The 22,198-nt window shown below is 63.6% G+C and overlaps 1 protein-coding gene and 1 long non-coding RNA gene across 7 annotated transcripts in view; one reads left to right on the forward strand and one right to left on the reverse strand.

The window, feature by feature from the left end:
- IGF2 (insulin like growth factor 2) overlaps positions 1-18,781 on the forward strand; it is a 29,054-nt gene extending 10,273 nt beyond the window's left edge. Inside the window, exons 2-6 of one of the 6 annotated variants that reach the window (XM_020883289.2) lie at positions 947-1,165; positions 8,178-8,342; positions 12,912-13,077; positions 14,825-14,973; positions 15,262-18,781. In XM_020883289.2, the coding sequence (XP_020738948.1) occupies positions 8,181-8,342; positions 12,912-13,077; positions 14,825-14,973; positions 15,262-15,495 (711 nt within the window). In that variant the 5' untranslated portion in view covers positions 947-1,165; positions 8,178-8,180 and the 3' untranslated portion in view covers positions 15,496-18,781. Of the gene's footprint in view, positions 1-946; positions 1,166-8,177; positions 8,343-10,123; positions 10,214-11,095; positions 11,199-12,911; positions 13,078-14,824; positions 14,974-15,261 lie in introns of those variants that run through there. The other 5 variants (XM_070457857.1, XM_020883288.2, XM_020883293.2 and 2 more) reach the window with 5 other exon arrangements.
- Positions 2,007-4,433, reverse strand: LOC110130953 (uncharacterized). The gene is made up of 2 exons (XR_011484437.1): positions 2,948-4,433; positions 2,007-2,596 (listed from the first exon to the last, which is right to left on the reverse strand). It is a non-coding gene; the product is annotated as an uncharacterized lncRNA (long non-coding RNA).
- Positions 18,782-22,198: the final 3,417 nt, after the last annotated feature.

Below are 22,198 nucleotides of genomic sequence, written 5' to 3' on the forward strand. Positions count from 1 at the left end.
CGCTGTCTTCTGCGTGAGGGCACAGCTGCTTTTGGAAAAGTAAAAGGATTTTCCTGTGTGAGAGGTTCCCTCTGGCTGCGCCCCGCCTTCCCCAATCCCAACCAGAGACAAGCAGGATGCTGCAGCGGGGCTGAGGCTCTGAGGTTTGGGAGTTTTTTTCTATACCCCCTCTCTCCCCACTCCCTACACCGCCCCTCCCCCAGAGAATCCCACCGTGTAATTGGAGAGGATGGTGAGAAGGACCAGGAGGGGTGCTGCCCCTTGGGGTCCCGGAGCAGAGTCTAAAGAGGAAGGCCTCTCTCCTGCTGACAGCTGCCCTGGACCCCCTCCCAGCCTCCCATGCCCTGGGTGGCTTTTGTTTTGGGCATGGAGTGTGCCCCTCCTCCACCCAGACTCCCCTGTGTCGTATGTGGGGAAGCGGTTCATTTCCCCAGAGGAGCGCAGTCTCCCACCACCCTCAGCTGCCTTCCCATGGCAGAGCTGTGTGTGCCTGGCTCCCTCCTTGCTTCCATTCGAGGTGGGAATGTGGTGGGGCAGAGGGGGGAGTTATGTTGTGTGCTGTGACCCCCGAGGCAGGCTGTCTGTGTGCGGCCACTAGCCCCGAAGCTCAGGCAGAAGTCCGCCGCAGGGAGGGGCAGCCTGTCCCACGGACATGTCTCCAGTTGCTCCGTGGGACCCTCTGCAGGCCTGGCCTCAGAGAAGCCCAGCTCTGGTGAGCTGTGGACACGTTTCCCCCTCCCTTCTTCAGAAAAGGCAGCGCTGGGGAGCCAGAGGGACAGGCAGGGGAGCTATCACCCAAACCCTGACAAGGTGACCCGAGGGCCTCTCCGCCTGACAGCCAGTGGAGGGGCAGGGGCCAGGGCCCTGGCTGGGTGTGTGTGTGTGCACGCGTGTGGATTTGTTTTAAAAGACACCGTCTTAGGAACACCCCTCTGCTCTCCCCCAGGGGACAAAGAGTCGCTGCTGAACTTGAGGAAGAGAAGGTGGCCTCCGGCTCCCAGCCCCAGGGCCCCACACCCACGCCAGGTCAGCCCTTTGCCCAGGCTGCCCCCTGGCCAGAGCCTGCAGCCGGCCAGAAACCCCAGCCCAGAGGTCAGCTGCTGTGACCTGTGGCTCCCGATCCCCACCCGCTCAGAACCGAGGCCAGCGGCCCCAGCCCTCAGAGGTGAGTGCTCCGGACACCCCCAGGCAGGACTGCGTGCCGCAGGCTCTGGACAGTGGCCTGCTGTCCTCCAGGGCTCAGAGTCCCACCTCGGGAAGCTCCCGTTGCCATCACCCCTTTCACAGAGTGGAGCCTCCAGGGGGCTGGGTTCGTATCAGGGTGACACAGCTGGAATCTGGGGTTCAGATGGTCGGCTCTTGGGGGCTCAGCTGCAGGCAGAGCAGGCCCCCTGCCCCCTGGGCAGCGTGGTCCTCAGAGGGGGACTCCTGGTAGAAGGACAGAGGGACGGGGAGGGGGGCAGCCCAGGGGAGAAGCAAGGGTGACGGGTGAGGACAGAACTGGAGGAAGGAGCGTGCAGGCAGGTATCTCCAGCAAGTTGGGGAGGAATCCTGGGAGGCCCCCAGAAGGCTGGGCTCAGCTGGGCATGCCGGACTCGGCCCTCCCTGCCCTGGGCCGCTGCTGTGGGGCCTCACACGGGTGGTTTGACCTCTCTGTGTCCCCATCTGTCAAAGCAAGGGGACAGTCACAGAGCTGGTGGTTACTGTGTGGCAGAATGAGGCTTCCTGTGTGTGCCTTGGGGGACGAAGGGGACGCTGGAAAGGCCGGGGGGCAGCCAGAGCCTCCTCTGACGCTGCTGGATGGAGCCGGGGTGGGGGCAACAGGCTGAGCTGCCCCAGAGCGGGAATTGCTCCAGGGTCTCTCTAGAAGCGGAGGATGGGGGCTGTGTTCCCAGTCCTGACCCCAAAGCCACGGAGGTCACTCTTCAGGGCCTGCCGTGGGGGACCCAGCAGGTGCCCCCTTGCAGGCCAATTTGCCTGCCGGAGAGAAAGAGAGAGACTGAGAATGTTTTTCAAAGGTGTCTTTAGTTCAGATGCTACACAGAATGGTACAACAGTGGCCACGCCTGGGCCCTTGCAGCTTCGGGGCCGGTACCCCACACTCCTCCACACCGCCGACGTTGGTCTGTTGATCAGGGGCTGGTGGTGCCTGGGGCCGGGGTGGCTTGTGCCATTGTCGGGTCCTGGCGTTCCGTCCAGCTGGGGCCTGGGTCCCCGGGCTTCCAGCCCCGCTGCTGGGAGCAGGCGCATCCCGTCAGGCATCCAGTGCCGGGTCCTCACCCCCGGCGGCGCCGGCGCCCTGTGGGGGCTGAGGAAGGGGGCGCTCAGGGGACTCCTGGAGAATGAGCTGGGTTTGTAGAATGCTGGGCTTGGTCCCAGGGAGGTGGGGAGCGGCCAGCTCTGAGCCAGAGCCAGGGGAGGAAGCGGGGAAAGGGAAGGCAGGCTGCAGGGCAAGCGGGAGCAGGGAGCCGCCGCAGAGCCAGAGCCTGGAGCCAGGTCGGGGCGCGGGGCTGGGCTTCCTGGGGTGAGTCCGAATCTCCGGGGAAGACTGTCCTCTTGGAATACGGCTGGCACATCAGTGGGGGAACCAGGGCTGCTGCAGAGCAGGAGGGAGGGGCAGGTGATGGTGCTTGGGGTCGAAGTTCCCACCAGCCAAGCCCTGTGCTGGCGGAGACCCCAGTCCCACAACATACCAGGGCTGTGCCCTTCCTACTGTGGTGGGGGACCAGAAGTTGGGGCGACCTGGGTGGCTGGTCCCGGCTGGGGGTGGCCAGTGCCCATTCTGAGCCCCACGGTGACCTGGGTCTGCCCCCCACAACCCTGCCCCTTTAGCTGCACTGGTGACTAAGTGAGGCGCGGGCTAAGCGTGCTCAGGAAGTGCCTCTGTGCCCCCCCCCCCCCGCCCGTGGCCGGGGCCAGCACCCCAGGGTGGCCTCTGCCTTCCTACCTCCAAGGTCCAGGCACGTGTCTCCAAGCACCGGGCCGCAGCTTCTCCAGGCTGGCGCCTGTTCCAGACTGAAAACAGGGAAGGGTCCCCAAAGGGCACACCCCCCAGCATGAAGACACCCAGAAAGCCCCACGGACACACACCTCACCCCAGCCCCTGCCGCCCCCAGCCTGGGAAGCAGGCCTGGAGGAGAGGTGGGGAGCCCGGAGCAGGGCCAGGGAAGCGGAGACCCTCACCCGCTCTGGGGTCCCAGGGAGCTGAGGTCTGCAGACAGACACTTTAAAAACACTCCTCACCCCCAAATGCACAAGCTGCTGAAGACTGGGCAGCCACCCTGCCAGGCTTCCCGGGGAGCCCCCTCCTCACCCTCCCTTCCATAGGCGCAGGCCTGACGCTGGGGCCTGGGACTGCAGAAGGCTGGTGGGGAGGGAGCGGGGCAGTGATGGGTGGGGGGAGACAGGCCAGATGTTCTTGGAATGGACACGGGGTGATTGATGTGGACTGGAATTTGAAGGGGGAACATTCCCCACGTGCCTTGGGCTCCGGGTGGAAAGTGGGCTGCTTTTTTCATGGTGTGGGGGGGTCCTCCCCGTCTTGCCAAACTGCTCTGAAAGAGCTGCCTCAGCCCTGCCCAGTCCCCACACCTGTCCAAGGGCATTAACCCCTGCCTCTCCAGAAGGTCAGGCTTTGGGATGCCCCCTTTCTAGCTAGGGTCCCTTTGTGGGGTGACCATGGGGACAGGTAGCGGCTGGTGAGCTGGTCCTGAGGCCCATCGTCCTGCTGCCCCCAGCAGCACCCCCTCGCTGGCAACACCAAAACCCACAGATGCGCAGGAGGCAGCCGCCCCCCACCCAGAACACCGTCTAATTCCGAAGGGGTGATCCGGTTCCCACCAGTGCTGGGGCTGGGCAGGGTTCAGCGTTCCTCTTGTTTGCCTTAAGGAACGAGACTTTCACAGCCGGGAGAGGGAGGCTTGCCGTGAACATTCTCTTAGAGAAAACGAAAGGAGACCCCTGACCCCCGCCACCATCAGTCCTGTCTCCCCCCGCCCCACATTCTCCTCCTCTTCCCTAGTCCTTCAACTCTCTCGCGTTATCAAAACAAAATTGGGTTCGCCCTCGTCGAGGGGCCCGAGAAGGCCCGGACGGCGCTCATGGAGCGCCGGGGGTGAGCGGGCACGGCCGCCGGGGGTGCTCCGGGGCCCCCCAAACCGAGCCGGGGACGAGCCTGCCTGCGGCGGTCGCCGGGCCGCGGCTTCGCCTAGGCTCGCAGAGCGGAGCGCGTGGGGCGCGGCGGCGGCGGGGAGCCCGCGGGCCTCCTCGGAGGCAGCCGAGCGGGGAGCCCAGAGCCCCCCGGAAAGCCAGGGAGCAGCGCCCCGTCGCTCCCCCACCGCCCCGGCGTGCCTCCCTTTCACCCGACGCGCTGCCGCACGGAAGCGCTCTCAGGGGCGAGGAGGCAAAATCGGGAGAAGCGACGACGTGCCAGCCCCGCCGGGGCGGCGGGCGTCCCAGGGAGCCCCGCGTGCCGCCCTGGAGCCGCCGCCGCTGCGCGCAGCCCGCGCCCCGATCCCCGGGGAGGGCGCCGCCGCTCCACGCGAGTCCCCGGGTCAGTGGATCCGCAGCGGCGCGGTGATTCCCTGGCCGGAGCTCAGCCTGCCAAACGAAGCTCTCCATCCCCAGGGTCCCAGCTCACGGAGCCACATCCCCCGCTCCTCCTGAGGGCAGACGTTATTTTATTTTTATTTTTTCTGGGCTTTTTAAAATTTAAGATTTCCTCCCTGATCTCCCCCAATACATTCAGCATTTCCCCAAGTCACAGGATTTTTTTCTTCTTTTCTTGACATTAATTTCTGGGGACCTGAAAACACATAAGCCCCTACTGGCTTTTCCAGGTTTACACTGGTGACCTGGGTCCCCACACTTACTGGGTGCTTTCTCCCACCCAGGCTCCTAACAGTTTTACTGTACCCCCCTCCCCCACCCTCACCCCGACCCCCACCCCCAGGTCCTACGGAGTTACACAGTGCCAAACCCTATTCAGAAAAATTTAAACATTAACTCCAGGTCCTGGGCTCAAGCTGACTCCCCAGGATGAACACGGTGTTTTTTTGGCATTAAGGCATCTTTCCCAAAGAACAGGACTCTTTTCCTGTGTCCCCATAATTTTGGTCGACAGGGGCTCCCAAGCTTACTGCCCCTGTCCCGGCTCCCCCTTGCCGAAGCCCTGTTCCTCCGCTTCATTAGAGTTTAGGACATAATCTGCTGAGTTCCACAAATTTATTGGCCCCAATCTGAGTTCCCTAAATTTTAGGTAAAGAATTCCAGGTCCCCCCACCCCTGCCACCCCCTCGCAACAGACTGATCAATTTCCCCAGAACCCTCAGAGTTGGAAGGTTGCTGCCTACGCCTCACCAAAATTTATGCATTAAACCCAAAGCACAGTGACCCTCTTTTTGAATCATAAACAGTCTGTGCTCTGATTTCCTGAGTTCCACAAAATTGAGAAGATGGTTTCTGGCCCCCAGAACTCACTGAGCAATTTTTTTCGTGGGTCATAAAGACATGGGGCATTCATTTCTGGGGCTCTCCAAGCTTCCTTGCCACTAGTCAGGTTCCTTGACATTTAGACACTGTTACCCAGGCCCCCAAACACACAGCACTCATCCGTTGTGACCGTGGGTCAGACCCGTCCCCCCAAATCACACATCTCTCAGGTCCTCCGGGTCAAGCCAAGCACAAAACAAACGCTTGCACAGAGCCTGTATCTTGTTTTACCAAGCTCTTTTGAGTGTCCCAGTAACCAAATATTCTGAATATTTTCTCCGCCTCATAACATTCTGAATATTAAAAAATTCCCTGGGCCCCACAAGCTTACTGACAAGAATCCGGGTTTCCTAAAATTCAGAACTGATCCCAAATTCCAGGGCAACCGACTGGACCTTTTCCCGGTGCCCTGTGTGTGGACACAGTGGACTCTCAACATTGGGCATCACCCTCTCTAAGCTCCCCAGACACGTGCAATGCCACAGAAAGGCACTGATTTCTCGGGCCCAAAGCATTTCTCCAGGCACTCACTGAGTCACCCCAAATTCAGTCAACATTTCCTGGGTCTCAGACACTGCCAATCTTCCGTAGACCACCAGGCCCCACCGCCTAGGAATTCTTAATCCTTTCCCCCTAAAACTTCGATATTGACCCTCTGTTCTCCTGGGGACTTTGAAAGACTTCTTTGGATCCCCAGATTCAAAAATTATTTTCTGGGGCCTCTGAATTGTGATGCTGCCTGCTAGCCCTTCAAAATAAACTGAGACTTTTTTTCCCTTCTCCACAAAACAACTGAACTTTTTTGAACATTGATTTATGGGTCCCCTGATTTTATGATCCTTACTTACCCTGAGTCCTCCTAAATTTAGGCAATTTTCCACAGGCCTCCCAAAATGAAATTGCCCAGATAGCGAAAAATACCCCCAGGTCCTGGAAATCTCAGGTATCACAGGCCTACGTCCTACAAGATTCCTTGCTATTAACCAGGTTCCCTGAAATTTAGATATGTCTCTACTGAACAATTTCCATGGATCCCCCACACTTGGGCCATATCTTCCTAGGGGGTCGCCAAATGCAGACAGTGCCCAGGAAAATATTTTTTTTCCTGTTCACCAAAAATAAACTAATCAAAACCAATTTAAAAATTAAAATATTAAAAAGATATTGATTTCCCGCCTTCTCCAAATGTATTGATCACACCCCAGGTTGCCCCAAATTTAGATCGTGTTTCTTGAGTTTCTCAAGGACATTGAGAATTTTCCCAGAAGCCACAACAATTATGGAAGTTACTTTGCTCGGGCGCTGCAAGCGTCCACTAACCTGAATTTCTAAATCTTGGAAATGATTCTCCACTCTTCTCCACCGCACTTGGATCCCCAAGACCCACCCACTGTTTTTCTTCCCCGAATTTTAGACCCTTTGCCCTTTTGGAACCTCCCAAGTTTCACCCGGAGAATTTTGCTCCGGTCATGGTCATCCGCAGACCTACTGCCCTACAAATGGGGCTGTCCCACAAGCCTGCTGACCTACATGCCCGGGTCCTCACAGTGTAGACTCGGCTCCCCTGTCCCCCGGCTGCACGGAGCAGCCTCCACGGCCCCCAGACTCGGGTTCTTTTTCTGGTTCTTTTTCTGGAGTCCCCGACGCACCCTCCCTTGGGTCCCCGCTTCAGGACCTTCGTTCTCTTTCTTGCAAACCAGGCGGCTCCGCACTGCGTTCCGGCAGTTGGGCATTGCTCCCGGCCCCAGCGCGGTCTCTGCAGCTTCCGTAGCCCCGCGCCCCGCGCGCACCGGTTCTGGGCCTCTCCGCGTCTGCTACGAAGTCCCCGGAGCTCCTCGGATGCGGGAAGTTTCTCTCGCCCTCCCCACACACACTCGATCGGGCAGTGTGTCCGCCAGGACGTAGGCAGGGCTTCTCCCGCGTCCAGGAGAACGACTGGGCATTGCCCCCAGTTTCCCCCAAATTTGGGCATTGTCCCCGGGTCTTCCAACGGACTGGGCGTTGCCCCCGGACACTGGGGACTGCCCCCGGGGTCTTGCTCACCTTCTGCGCGTCCACCGCTCGTCGTAGAGCGCTCTCTCGCTGCCTCGACTCCTCCGCGCCCGCGGACGCAGCCTCGGCCTTCAGCCTCGCGGTGAGCTCCCCGCCGCTTCGCGTCCCGGCCTGGCTCCCAAACCCACCCGCCGCCGTCCCGCCGTCCCGAGCGGCTGCCGGGGACAGCGGCACGGGGCGAGGGAGCCGTGCGGCGGGCCAACCCCTCGGCCGCCCCGCGCGTTGGGTCGGGCCCCGAGGACCCGCGCCGCTTTCCTTTGCTCTGTGCAAAGATCACAACGGGGGGAAAGCGCCTCGGCGACCTCCAAGCGGGGCCCGCAGGGCGCAGGGCAGGAGCGACGCGGAGCAGAGGCGCACCCCCGCTCAGGCGGCGCGGCGCCTCCAGCCGCCCGGGCGCCTCCAGCCGCCGGGCGGAGGACTAGGGTAGGCGCGCGCCGAGCGCGGGAGACGTGATTGATGGCGGAGCGAGGGGGCGAGCTGGACTCGGGCTTCCGCCGCCGGCTGCCCCTTCCCCTTGGAGGGGCGCGCGTGGTCGGGGCTCCTGGGCGGGTGGGGCGCGGGGACTCGTGCGTGGTTTTGACTTGGTTAAAAAAAAAAAAATCACACCGACTTCTTACATCGTCCAAACCCTCTAGGAGATGGTTTCCCCAGACCCTCAAGTGACCGTGGTGGCCCCCGGGGCTGAACCCGAATCTACGCAAGTCCAGCGCATAGAGGACGGGGGAACCATTATCCGGATATTTTGGGTGGGCCCCAAAGGCGAGCTGCTTAGACGCACCCCGGTGAGCTCGGTCATGCAGGTAGGATTTGAACGACGTTTCCCGCCCTGCTCGTCTCGCCCCTGGCACAAGGGCGCAGCCCGGGCCGGCCCCATGCCTGGCCCAGACTCGGGCCTGGCCGGGCTGGCCCTCTCCACGTACCGCACCTGGCGTCCGCCGAGGCTACTCCCCAGTTCCCGCGCGGCACCGGGGGGCGCTCGGGCTCCGGCTGCAGCTCGAGGTGAGGTGCTGTGCCTGCTCGGGCAGGTGGAGACTGCGCGCCTCGCCCGAGCCCAGAGACTCCCCGCTTCTCCAGCAGGTCCCGGCGGGTCTGGGGGGGGGGGACCGCCACCTGTGCCCGCACACACAGGGCACCCCCGCCGCCTAGCCCCCCGGTGGGGCGCGGGGATCCGGCCGTCGCTAGGGCATGTGACGCCGCCCACCCTGGTCGTCCTGCGTCCCCCGTGTACTATGTAGGGACTCTGGCACCCCGGAACCTCAGACAGGGCCCCCACACACTTTAGAATAGTGATTCTAGATTTCTTTCGAACTCTGAGGATCCCTGCCCCCACTCCAATCTCGTCCCCGCGCACCCCACAGCCCCCCCCTCACCGCTGCCCCCCGGGACCCCAAGCCTGGCCCCCCCTTGGCTCGAGTTGCAGAGGCGGTCCGGGGGCGGGGCGAGGACCCCTCGAGCGCCCATTGGCGCGGGCACTCGGCCAGCGGGGCCCGAGCGGGCGCCGAGCCGCGGGTGGCTCGACTATAAGAGCCGGGCGTTGGCGCCCAGAGTTCGCCTGCTCTCCGGCGGAGCTGCGTGAGGCCAGGCAGGCCCCCGGCCCCCCCTTCCGGCCGCCCTCGCCTCCTGGCCCTCGCCCGCCAGCGCCTCCACCCGGCTGGCGGTCCCGCGTCGACGCCGTCCGCTACGCTGCTGACCCCCATCTCGGGCGCCGTCGGCGGGGCCGGGCTCCGCCGGCCTGCGGATCCCCCGCCGCCTCCTCTTCGTCTACCTCAACGCCCGTCCCGCTTCGCCCGAGGAGGCGGTCCCCCCCGCAGGCAGTCCGGCTCGCAGGCCGCCGGCGTTGTCATCCCCCGCGCTCCCCCCTCCGGCCCTCCCCGGCGCGCAGCCCGGCCGCTCCCCCTCCTCGCTGCGTCCCGAGCGGCCCCCGGCGCCGCCACCGCCACCCCCCCGAGGCCCGGGCTTGCGACGGCCGAGGGCTCCGTCGGCCCAAGCCGAGCTGGGCGCCCGCGGCCCGGGTGACGCCTCCGCTCCGCCCCCCTCAGCACCTTCCCCGGCCCCCGACGTTGCGCCCTTTCCTCGGCTTCTCTGCGCTCCCCGGCCCCTCTCCGGCCTCTGGTCCCGGCCCCCCGTCTTCTTCCGCAGCCTTCCCTTCGCTCCCTCCCGTCCCCCCCAGCTCCTTGCCTCCAACTCCCTCCCCTTCCACGCCCGCCCTCTCGCCTTCGCCGTCCCAAAGTGGATTAATTATACGCTTTCTGTTTCTCTCTCCGCTGCTCTCTCCCGCTGTGAGCCTGCCCGCCTCTCGCTGTCCTCTCTCCCTCTCGCCCTCTCTTCGGCCCCCCCTTTTCACGTTCACTCTGTCTCTCTCACTATCTCTGCCCCTCTCTGTCCTTGATACAACAGCTGACCTCATTTCCCGATACCCTTTCCCCCCCTAAAAGTACAACATCTGGCCCGCCCCGGCCCGCAGACAGCCCGTCCTCCCTAAAGAATCAGAGAGAATTTATCCCCCCCCCCAAAAAAAAAGCCATCCCCCCGTTCTGCCCCGTCGCACATTCGGCCCCCGCGACTCGGCCAGAGCGGCGCTGGCAGAGGAGTGTCCGGCAGGAGGGCCTTCGCCCGCTGTTCGGTTTGCAATACGCAGCAGGAAGGTGGGCGGCCCCGTGCCGGCTTTCAGGTAAGCGGCGTGCGGGCCTGGCCCGGCGGGGCGGCGGGGCCCGGGCATTCGAGGCTGGGGGGCTGGCGGTCCCGTCCCCTGGGGCGAACCCCGCGCTCTCCCCTGCGCCGCGGAGGAAGGGGCGAGGGGTGGGGGCGGGGGAGGGACTTGGGGAGCGCCGGGGGAGGTGTGAGCTCTGTGCACGGCGACTTCCTGGTCGCCTTGCGGGTGCAGGGGGCTGTTACTCAAAGTTTGTGATTTGTGCCGTGCGGGGGCAAGGGCGGGCGTGGCGGGGGGAGGGGGCGGCGGCCGTGTAATGAGAAGGGGCGCAAATCTCAGAAACCCACCCTGGTATGTTGACTCCTTGCCAGCAAGACCGAGAGAGGAAAACTGGGTGGGCGGGGCCAGGATGGAGCGAGGGGGGCCGAGTTGGCAAGAGAATCCTGCCAGACGCCACATTCCCTCGGCGCCCCCCCCCCCACCGCCTCCCTCTCTCGGTCCCCGACATTTCCAACCAGGAATCCGGGTGGAGGGGGGGCTGGTCCAGGGCTCAGAGGGGCCCGGAATGGACCGTCCGGAGAGGGTAACTGCCCCTGCCCCCGTGGGCAGATGGAAGTTTCCATACAAGGAGGTGGAAAGCAACCCCCTCCGGAACCTCCCCCCCCCCATTTCCTTGTGCCGAGATGGGCTGGGGGTGCAGGAGGAGCCCCCCTCCCCCGCCCTGGTACTTTGCTAAGAGACGCTTGGGCTAGCGGTTGGGGGTGCAGGAGAGGAGGGACTGGCTGGGAGGACGGAGGGGGCGGGAGCGAAGGGGGCGGGGGGAGTGGTCAGCTGGGAGCGGGGTGGGGGCAGGGTGGAGCCGGGGCTGGGAGGAGCCGGCCCAGACATAAAAGCTGAGGCACTGACCAGCCTGCAAACTGGACATTAGCTTCTCCTCGGAGGCAGCCTTCCAGCCACCTCCTCCTCATCCTCCTTCAGCCCCAGCGAGCCTCCTGTCCAGCTGCAGGTAACGCGGCTCTGGAGCCAGGACCCCGCTGCGCTGCGGCTCCCGCCCGCCGGCCGCAGCCCCCTTGGCTCCTGCCCGCGGCCCCTCACTCAACCCCCACCCCTCCTCCCTGCCTCTGCCCCCCACCCCTCCTCGGCCCACTGGCTCACCTGGCCCGCGTGGCTGCCTGCCTGCTGTCCAGTCTCGCTCTCCACTGGTGTCCTGGACTGGACCCCACACCAAGTGGCTGGGCTTGCAGAAAGATGGAGTTGCCGCTTGGACAGCAGGAATTCCTAGCTGGCTAAATTTGCTTTCAGAATTTGGAGGGGGCGGCGGTGGGGCAGCAAGGAAACAGGCTGGGGTTTCGCCCAGCCAGGGGCGGTGGGCGAGCTGGCCGTTTAGATCTTCCGTGGAGCTGGCCCCTGCTTGTCAGGAGCTTAAGCGAGACTGAGTTTCCTCCTCAGTCCTCTCATTTCCTACACGATTTATTGCATCAAAATTCCAGCATGCAGCAACCTTGCTCCAGGCTGGGAAGGCTGTGCAGCTCGGTGCCCTGTGTTCGCTGGGCGCAGTGTCTGGGACGGACGCGTGTGGGCAGCCCACCTGGGCCCTTGCTTGAGTAGCCTCAGGGTGACCGGGGCACTGGGCCGTGACTGTCCTCCCAGAAGGGGCTCATGGCTCGGCCTGCCTGCCTGGGGGGCTTCCACCTTTTGGACAGGCGGAAGTGGCTTGCTGTGTCTCAAGGGAAGCCACGGTCCTTCCCCTTTACAGGGCCTATTTACCCCAGTCTGCAGCCTTGCAGCCTTGTGAGGGGGTGTGTCCTGAGGTGTGTCTCTTCCCCGAGATCGGCCCTGAAGGGACTTGGTGTCTGGCCCCCCGGAGGGGCCTGACTTGCTCTCTTCAGCTCTCCGGGTGGGGTTTGGCATCCCAAGAGGGGAGCGGCTCTGGTGTTCCTGGAAGGACTTTGAGGCCCCTGGCCATTGGGAGTGCGATGCGAGGCCTGGAAAGGAGGCTTTTGGTTTTCATGTGTGTTTTGGGGACCCGAGGGAAGACTGGGGTCTGGGAACTAGGTGATGCCGGAGAACGAGGCTCCCGGGAGCATGGCTGGCACCCCGTGTCAACCACCAGACCCTTGACCTTTGCTCAAGGTTGGGAAAGGCTGTCTTGGAGGGAGAGGCTTGGGGCCGGGACCCCCGCTGTTGCCTGGGGAGGGCGGCTGGTCCTCCTGGCGCCCTTGCCGGGCTGGTCCTCTGGGATGCACATGTTCTGTGCCGGGGTGGGGCCGTCTGCCATCTTGGCTGGTGCAGGGAGGCCCAAGAAGTGGCCACTGCCTTGTGCCGGCCCCGCCCCCATGACTTCATAGGATGGAGGCCAGGTCCAGTGTCCAGCACTGGCCCCTGCCGCTCTGGGTGTGGCCAAGCCTCAGCAATAATACGAGGGGGACAGTGATCCCCACGTGAAGTTACTGGTGCCCATCAGAGAGGCTCCACCCCCGGCCCTGCCCTCCTCGTGGGGTGATTCTGCATCCCACCAGCCTCAACAGAGAAAGCTCTTGTTGTTCCTGTAATTAAAGCAATTAAGATTAAGGAGAAAGCCAGGCTTCACATCTGCAGCTGGACTTGGACTTAGGCGGTGGCTGGGCTTAGGGTCCCAAAGGGAGCGGCGGGCAGGTCCCTGCGGAGGGCGGGCCGGCTGGGCTGGCGGTGCGGGCGCTCACCCTCGCCTCTCCCGCAGTCATCATCAATGGGGATCTCAGCGGGGAAGTCGGTGCTGGCGCTTCTCACCTTCTTGGCCTTCGCCTCGTGCTGCTATGCTGCTTACCGCCCCAGCGAGACCCTGTGCGGCGGGGAGCTGGTGGACACCCTCCAGTTTGTCTGTGGGGACCGCGGCTTCTACTTCAGTGAGTAGCTCCCGGGGCCGGGGGCGGGGGCGCACACAGCAGGTCCTGCTAGGTGCCGGGGTCCTCCCCACGCGCCTCGGTCGCCTCTGCAGGTCCTCCAGCCTCGCGAGTTCGGGGCCGGGCCCAGGCTTCTAGCCACAGGACTCACAGTCCAGGGAGAATGGGCAGGGGTGTCCACAGGGGGTCAGACCTGAAGCAGCAAGTGCGGGTGGGGTGCGGAGGGGGCTGCAGGCCTGCCTCCGCTGGGGGGGGGGTGCAGACAGCCCTTCCCCTCCTGCTTCTCCCTGACCTGCCCACGGGCAGAGCTGTGGGCACCAGCTTCCCGCACCTTTTGTCCACGTCTTGGCAATGGGCACGTATCCGTGGACTGTTAGATTTGAAATGGAATCAAATGGGTTGAACGCCATTAAGAATAAAAGCACTTGTCACTGAGGGTGTGAGTGTGCATGCTGGGGGATGCCTGGCTCCATCCACGAGCGGGGCCGCTGCCCTGATGGGAGGCAGGGGGTCGGGGCCGGGGCGGGACCCACGCTCGAGGGCAGCAAGCGGTGCAGGCGCCTGCCTGCTGGCCTGAGCGTCTTGGCTGGTTCTCATGGTTCCGGACCGGGGGCGCCTGGCTGGGCACACGGACCCCTCTGCCCCCCTCCACCCTGGAGCAGGGCGTGTCCCCGTTGGAGGCGACCTCTCCTTCAGCGTGGGCTCTTGCCCTCACCCCCCATAGTCTGGGCCTCCGGTTCTTTATACGTCAGGAGAGTGTCCACCTGGTTTCCAGGAGAAATGGGAGAGCAGGGGCAGCCTGACCCTCAAGGGGGGGCGTGCGCACTCCCTGAGCTCAGCCAAACGCCTCTCGGGGCCGTGGGGGGGCGGGGGGCAGGGGGTGGGGACATGGCTGGGGCAGCCGGGCGAGGGCCATAAGGCTCGAACCCGGCCCACCACCTCCACGAAGCATCTTCCTCCACAGCTTTTACTTACCCACACTCTGAAATGGGCTGGAAACGCCCGTCTTGGCATGTCAGCGCTTTGCTCTGAAAAGCACACCTGCTTCTCCATGCTTCCGAGGCCCCTGCCTGCCCTGGCTTCTCTCCTGGCCTCTCTCTCTGCCACCCTTGGGGGCAGGAAGTGGCACCGCAGCACCTAGTGCCGGCCGACCCTGGCACAGGCTTGCCCCACTGACGGGCGGGCTGGGCTGAGCCCCCAGCCCGTGTGACCCTGCAGCCGGACCCCTTACTGGGGGCTCCCTTCCCGCCCCCACCCCCACGGACGGCGGAAGGAAGGCGGGGACTTCACGTGGCCGAGTCTGGAGCCTGCGGTGGGGGGAGGGGAGGGCGGGAAGAAAGGAGGGCGTGGTCAGTGCAGCTCCTCACTCCTCTCCTCCCGTCTTCTCCTTCTTCCATTCCTGCCGGTCTCAGCGGGGGCGTCTCTAGGGCCGTGGGCGCCTCGGCTTCTGGTTGCTGCAGGGGTGCACCTGCATCCCAGCCGGCCTTCGGGCCGGGACCCCCCTGCCATTCGAGGAGGAGGCACAAGACGCCAGGGGCTGGTTCTGGTCACTCACGCTCACTGTCCCTTCTCTCCTTTCTGGGGCCCACCTCTCGCTTCCTTCCTCCACTCCAGGCTGCAGCTGGCTGTCCTTGCAGGGCCACTGGGTGTCCTGTCCCGAGGGTGGGGGCGGGGGGCTGGCCGGAGGACCCCTGCCTCTGCCAGGGGCGGGCACTGACCTGTCCTCCCTTCCTCCTTGGGGGACCGCCAGGCCGACCATCCAGCCGCATAAACCGACGCAGCCGTGGCATCGTGGAAGAGTGTTGCTTCCGAAGCTGCGACCTGGCCCTCCTGGAGACTTACTGTGCCACCCCCGCCAAGTCCGAGAGGGATGTGTCTGCCTCTACGACCGTGCTTCCGGTAAGATGGCCCCGCAGCTCCGGCCCAGCCCCTGCGAGGGGAACCCTCCCCTCTCTCCCCCTGCAGCCCTGCGGGGCTGTCACCTCAGAGCCAGGGGACCAGGGCGCAGCCAGCTGCTTAGCTGAGAGGGTGGCCAGGGCGCCCTTTGCACCCCCCCTCCCCTCTGGGGGCGTTGGCACTGGCCTGTCACACCTGCCCGCACACCTCGGGCGCCTGGGGCAGTTTGGGCGTTGCCCCCCGTGCCCCCCGGGGGCCTGGGCAGCCCCTGACTTGCTCTTCCTCTCCCAGGACGACCTCACCGCATACCCCGTGGGCAAGTTCTTCCGATATGACACCTGGAAGCAGTCCACGCAGCGCTTGCGCAGGGGCCTGCCCGCCTTCCTGCGAGCACGCCGGGGTCGCACGCTCGCCAAGAAGCTGGAGGCGCTCAGAGAGGCCAAGAGTCACCGTCCGCTGATTACTCTGCCCACCCAGGACCCTGCCACCCACGGGGGCGCCTCTTCGGAGGCATCCAGCGATTAGAAGTGAGCCAAATGTCGTAATTCTGCCAAGTGATACCATCTACCTCGCGCCGTCCTCCTGGCCGGGACCGCCCCACTAAGTCCCTCTCTGAAATCTCTGTACCATCCTGTCTGCGGGCCCCCCTATCCCAGCCTCTGTGCCCCAACCTCCCCACGTCAGGCGACACCCCCCTCGGCCCCCTCCACCTGGCCGAGGGGATCAGAACAACATCTCTAAAAATGTACAAAACCAATTGGCTTTAAATATCCCCCCAAATTATCACCCCCCAAATTACCTCCAAATTATACAACCAAAATTGCAATCATGAACCCCTCAATCAGCCCCCTTGAAACGAATTGGCCTTTTAGCAACACCAGAAAAGCAAACCAGCTTTCCAAAAACTTCTAAAAAAAAAAAAAATCAATTGGCTGAAAAAAATACTAAAAATAAATTGGCTTAAAAACAATTGGCAAAAAAAAAGAATTCGGGCCCCCCCCCCCCCTTCCTTCTCATTCCTTTTGGATCTGGACTTAAATTGGCTTTGATCTAATCATTGAAGAGAAAGGAAGGGGCCAAATTTGCAGGTAGGCTTGTCCCTGCTGGCCAGCCATCTCCCCGCCGCCGCCAGGCCCTCCCCGGGCACCAGCAGTGTGACACCAAAGACCCAAACCCGCTCCTCCTCCAAGTTTCCATCACTGAGACCATTATAGAGCAGTGAGGGGACCCCGTAAGACCAGAGGAGGGGAGCACGGAACAGAAACCCCCCATCGCGCTGGTAAAATTGAATTGGCAAAAATAAAATAAAATCGAATTGGCAAAACAACCCCACAGTCCAAAATCTGACATCACAATCCTTACCTCAGAAAGCACACGCAACCCTGCACACACACACACATACACACATTCACACGCATCCATGCACGCAACACACACATCCATGCAAACTCACATACATCCACACTCTCACATGCATCCATGCACGCGCACACACACACACACACACACACACACACACTCTCACATGCATCCATGCACACACACACACACATCCATTCAAACGCACACACACACACTCACATGCATCCATGCACGCACACACACACACACACACACACACTCACATGCATCCATGCACGCACGCACACACACATGCATCCATGCACGCACACACACACACACACACTCTCTCTCACATGCATCCATGCACGCACACACACACACATCCATGCAAACGCACACACACACTCTCACATGCATCCATGCACACACACACACACACACACTCTCACATGCATCCATGCACGCACGCACACACACACACACACACACACTCTCACATGCATCCATGCACGCACACACACACACACACACACTCTCTAGGGACACCCGAGCCCAGCCTTTGTGCAGCTGAGACCGAATTCCATCCCAGATTCTTTTCTGAGCTGCCCCGCGATGAGGTTTCCTGTTCCGTGCTCCCCTCTTGTCCCCTGGGATGCACCATGGTGGGAAGGTGTATCTCGGGCTCAGGCAGGTGGTTCCATCTTTCCGAGAAGAGGGTGATCCCCACTTCTTCTCGGCACCTGTCCTGACCCCACAGCCCACAGAATGTAAGTCCTGGGTGCCCCCAGACCCCAGGGGCATCCACGCACCGACCATCGTGCAGAGCAAGGAACGGTTTGGCAGGCGGGAGATGGTGCAGCTAAGTCAGACAAGCCCTACCACGTAGCCTGACCCCCTGGGTGTGTTCCTGCAAGACCTGGGGAGCCCCCTCCCCCGAGCACACCTAGGGATCATCTTTGCCAGCCTCCTGGGGAAGCCTCTCAGAAATGAGGGGCCCCCCGGAGGCTGGCAAAGGTGACGGGGAGTGTGGGAAGTCTGGAGGATGGCGGGGTGGGTGGGGGGCAGTGGGGGCTGGGTGGGGGGACATTCCTAGGCAGGAAGCGGTCCAGCAAGATTTCGGAGAGAAACGTTCGGGGGGGAAGGAACAGCGAGGCTCTTGCAGAATTACAGACAGAAATTAGAACCCAAATTGACGCCCATTGATCTATCTCCCCTCTTTAATTACTCCTGGGGCATCTTTCCTTTTTTTTTTTTTAATCCCTCCTTAGCTTTTTACGCGCTCATTTACCCACCCCACGTAACAGGGGGGCAGTGACCAAGGACGAGGAACACACACAGTCACCACCGTCACCCGCGGCCTTGCCGCCATCCTGCCCTCCGCCATTTATCGCCTTTTTTTAAATTTTTTTTTTAATCTGTCCCTGTCGCTTGGGTTGAGTGGAGAGTGGAGCCTCTGTGGGGGTGCTGGCCACTGCGCCCCCCAGAGAAGTCAGGGGAATGGAGACGGCCGCTGCCCGGCCTGGCCCCCCGGGGGACAGTGGCTGGTCCCCGGGGGGTCCTGAGGGGCGGAGGAGGGGGCGGGGAGGCGTCTCTCCAGGTGTCAGGAAGGTGCTCGGTGGCCACCAAGGTGGGGCCCCTGGCCCAGCTGGCCAGGGGGGAAGGGGCTGTGGATGTGTGAGTGAAGGTCTCCAGCGGGCGGGAGCAGGTGGCCGCCTTCCGCGCACTTGGGGAGGCTCTCCCCGTACCCCTCGGGAACAGCTTGCCCGCCTCCTCAGCGCCCCGTCTTGCCCCCAGGAAGCTCGGAGCTCCGCAGGGCTTCCTGGCGTCCAGGCGGGGTGAGGTCGGGTGGTAGGAGAGGCCGGAAGAGCCGGGCCCCGCAGAGCAGAAGAGCTGCGCAATTTTCTGACCGCTGGGTCGCTTGGGCCCCGAGGCCCTCGGGTCTGGTGACACGACACGGCCACCACTCTCGGCACCTCGGGCTGCGGCAGGGACCCGGGCGGCTGGGGGCTTACCTCACCCCCACCTCTGCCCCCAGCGCAGTCCCCCTGCACGGCAGCCCGACTAGTGAGCTAGAGGCCCGACGCCGCGGGGCCCCGGTGACGGGGCTGGCGCAGCCCAGGGGGCGGCTGTGCCAGTCCACCCCAGACACAGCGGGCAGCTCTCCGTGGGTCAGCTCCATCCCGACCCGGGCCCCTCCCGACCTCCGCGCCCAGCTCGTGGCCCTCCATCTTGTCTCTTCCCCGAGTCCCCTAGCCGTCTTCAGCGGGACCCCCTCTTGGGTCTCTGTGCCATCACGCGAGGACCCCCACGCGCAGAACACCAAGTGTCATCGTGCCCGCCGCCCCGTCCACCGCGCGGCCGTGTTCTCCTCCTCTTGCCCGTAACATGCTGTTTCTGGCAGAATCCACAGCCTGGGTTTTGTCTTTAACCTTTATCGCTCGCCATCCCAATAAAGCATTTAAAATTATTTCTTCTGAGTCCTCTGCTCTTTCTCTGGGGTGCCTGGTGGGGGAAGGGAGGGGGAGTCTGAGCCCTGGGGAGGGGGTGGGGTAGGTGGGAAGAGGGGGCAGGGAGACCCTGGGAGGGGGGTACCTCCTCTGGGCCCTCACAGTGATGGGGTGTGGGGAGAACAGCTGGACGGCCTGCTGCCCTCAGCAGTTGGGAGGGGGGCTCCGGGGCCATCTCAAGGTTCAGGTCCTCGGAGTCCAGGGGTGGGCAGGGTCCTGGGGGCTTTTGCAGGAGCTCACTGATGAGGAGCAAAGAGCCTTCACTGTTAGTCAACCCCAGGGAGCTCTCCCAACCTCGGGGGACAGGGCATGGGGGTTGGCCAGGCTCTGGAAGCTTCTGGAGACTGTTGCTGGTGCCAGAGATGGGGACTCGGGGCCACTCACACCTGGGGACTCTCATCACCTGCGTGCCCACCTGCGTGAGCAGAAAGGAGCCCCCAAGACTGAGAAGCCCTCCGCTGCTCAGCCCTGCCCCACTTCGCAGACCCTCTGACTTCTAAGTACCCATGCTGCTCGGACGACAGTGAGGCTGGCCTAGAAATGCTCGAGGGCTGCCCACCACCCCCCACCTTATGTACCCTGGCACCCTCGGTCAGCAGGTCTGCCAGTGGGCACCCAAGGCTCTCTGCCCCATCTGGGTAGCAGACACCTTGCCTGTAAACCAATCACTCCCTCTCTGATACTTACCACTTGGCCTGGTGCTGGGCTGTGGCCTCGGGGGTCTCGAGGTGTGTTCCCAGGGTGGCCACGCTGCCCATGCCCACTGAGAGCTCAGCGTTGGGGTGGGGAGCTGCCTGAAGGAGGTGGGATCAAGAATGATGGGAGAGACTGTGCTGGATAAGGGGCACCGTGAGCTGGGGTTGGGGTGTGGGCCCAGCTTGGGACCCTCTGCCCAGCTCTGCCTGCCCCTGAGACAAGCTCAGAGTTTGTCTCCCATCAGCCCTGTGCATGCAGCCCAGTGCGGTGCCCCTCCCCGGACCCTCGGGTTTCTGGGTCCAGGGTCTCCCTTCCCCCCCAGCTCCGGTCAGGCCAGCCTGCTCACCCACTGCAGCTGAGTCACCCCTGCTTCTGCCCGCACCCCGCTTCCCCCAAGACCCCTGCAACCTCCCTCTGCTGGGCAGCCCTGGGCACAGCCAGCCCTGCTCCGGCGGCCCTCCTGAGTAGCCCCAGCGTTGGCCCACTGCCCTCGCTGCCCCCACCCCTCTTGGCTGGGCCCAGCCAGGTCCCAGGTGCCCCAATCTCCCCTTCCTGCCCCTCCGCCTGCTCTGCAAACTCTCAGCGCACCCCTCAGCCTCCATTCATCCACTCATTCCTCCATTCATGCCCACAAGCTGCGCCCCAGGCTCGGCGTCATGGAGGCAGAAACTGCGGTGATTTTCAGGAGAGAGTGACTCCGGAGTGTGGGCCTGGAGGAGGTGAGGGTGGCGTCTCCCGGGAGGAGGGTGAAAGCCTGGGCGTCTCGGGCTGGGAGTGGGGCTGCCACGGGTGGGGGGGTCCACGTGGGGGTGAGATCAGAGGCCCCTGACACTCAGGGACATTGGGGACCCCCGTGGCGGTGGGCTGGTGGGTTGAATAGTGTCCTTCCCAGAAAGACGCGTCCAGTTCTAAGCCCCAGAGTCCTCGAATGTGCCCTGGTTTGGGCAAAGGGTCTTAGATGTCATGAAGTGAAGGGTCTGGAGATGAGACCGTCCTGGATTTAGGGAGGGCCCAGACCCAAGGACAGGACAGGGGAAGGAGGCAGAGGAGAGTCCGCGTGAGGGTGGGGCAGAGACTGGGGGGACGCGGCCACAAGCCAGGAGCCCCAGAAGCTGGACGAGGAAGGAAGGACCCTCTCCTGGAGCCTCTGGAAGGAGCCTGGCCCTGGACACCTTGGTTTTAGCCCAGTGAAGCTGACTGCAGGCCTCTGGTCTCCGGGACTGGGCGAGAATGAATTTCTATAGTCTTTTAGGCCATCCAGTTAGTGTCATCGAGGAAACGAGTTATGTGAGGGTTCTGCGGGGCAGAGTGGGGGTGGGGCACGCTGCCCTCCTGGTGGGTCCCCGCGTATCCCCACTCCTGACTGCCGCTTGGAGGCCAGGTGGTCTTCTGAAACATAGGCCATGCCCTGCCCCCTACAGACAAGCAGATTCCTCGTGATGGCTTGGCCCGGGGCTGGCTGAGCACACGCGTGGTGTCCCTGCCTGAAGGCCTGGGCGCTGGCTGCCTCTGCCTGGATTGGGACCGCTGACCCTGCGGGCGTCCGGGTGCCCCTCGGGAGGCCCTCCCCGAGCACCCTCTCAGGAGCGCTCCTGCCCCCCGACCACCTGCTGAGTGAAGAGGACACGGGGCCGGGTGGGGGGCCGGAGCTGACCCTGGGCTTGAATGTGAGCCCCAGGAGGGCCTGCCTTTGCTGAGCCGGAGGCCCTGGAGGAGCTTCCTGGCTGCTCACCCCACTGTGTCTCCCCCTGGCATCTTCACCTGAGCTGCAAAGTGGCTCATGCCGGGGCCTGAGCAGCCCCCTCAGTACACGGCAGACTCCTGGCCCGGCGTGCTCACGGCTGCCACCCCTCACCTGCTCCAGGGTCCTCTGTCCCTCCCCCTCGGTCCTCGGCTGCCACTGGACCAGCCACTGGACCCTGCTGCCTCCAGCCACTCTCCCTGTGCGCCTCGAGGCCCCTGGCCTGCTCTCCTCATGGGATCCTCCATGGTTCCCATGGGCCACCGGGCAAAGGGGTGTAAGCCTCAGGCCAGGCCTTCCTGGGGTTTTAGGCACCCAGCGCGCTCTGGCTCCTCGGGGGTCACGTCTCGGTGCCCACGCCCCCTTGCCGGGCTCCCAGGCTCCTGCTCTGCCTGCCCCCTCTCTGCCTCGCACCCCTCCGGCTGCACACAGCCTGACTGCTCTGCCTCCTGGGCTCTCTAACACCCTGCACGCTTTCCACTGCGCTCTGCTGTCCTGGCCCATCACTGCCCCCACCCCAGGTCTCTGGGGCCCGGAGCCACCCCTCCGTGTAGACAGGGGGTCTGGCGTTCAGCCCCCTGCCTCTGTCCCCAGACCTGCCACGCCACAGGTGCATCATCCCGCTCACCACCAGGTCCTACCGAGCTCTCCGGAGCCCTCAGGGGAGCCCCCAGGGCAGAGCCAGCCAGGAAGAAGGCCCTGGAGGCTGGGGGCAGGGACCCCACCACACACACCCCCGGGGAACCCCTCGCCTCCCAGCCCGTCTGCGCCCCTCCTTCGGGGGAGAGTCCCGCCTTCCCACATGGCCTCATCCCTAGTAACCCGCGTCCACCTGCCCGGCGGGTCCTGGCTCCCAGGGTCCTCGCGTCTCCCTGGCCGGCGGGTCCTGGCTCCCAGGGTCCTCGCGTCCCCCTGGCCGGGGCCTGGTGCCCAGCGGGCA

The sequence above is a fragment of the Odocoileus virginianus genome, chromosome 28 (genome assembly GCF_023699985.2).
Source record: "Odocoileus virginianus isolate 20LAN1187 ecotype Illinois chromosome 28, Ovbor_1.2, whole genome shotgun sequence".
Lineage (NCBI taxonomy): Eukaryota > Metazoa > Chordata > Mammalia > Artiodactyla > Cervidae > Odocoileus > Odocoileus virginianus.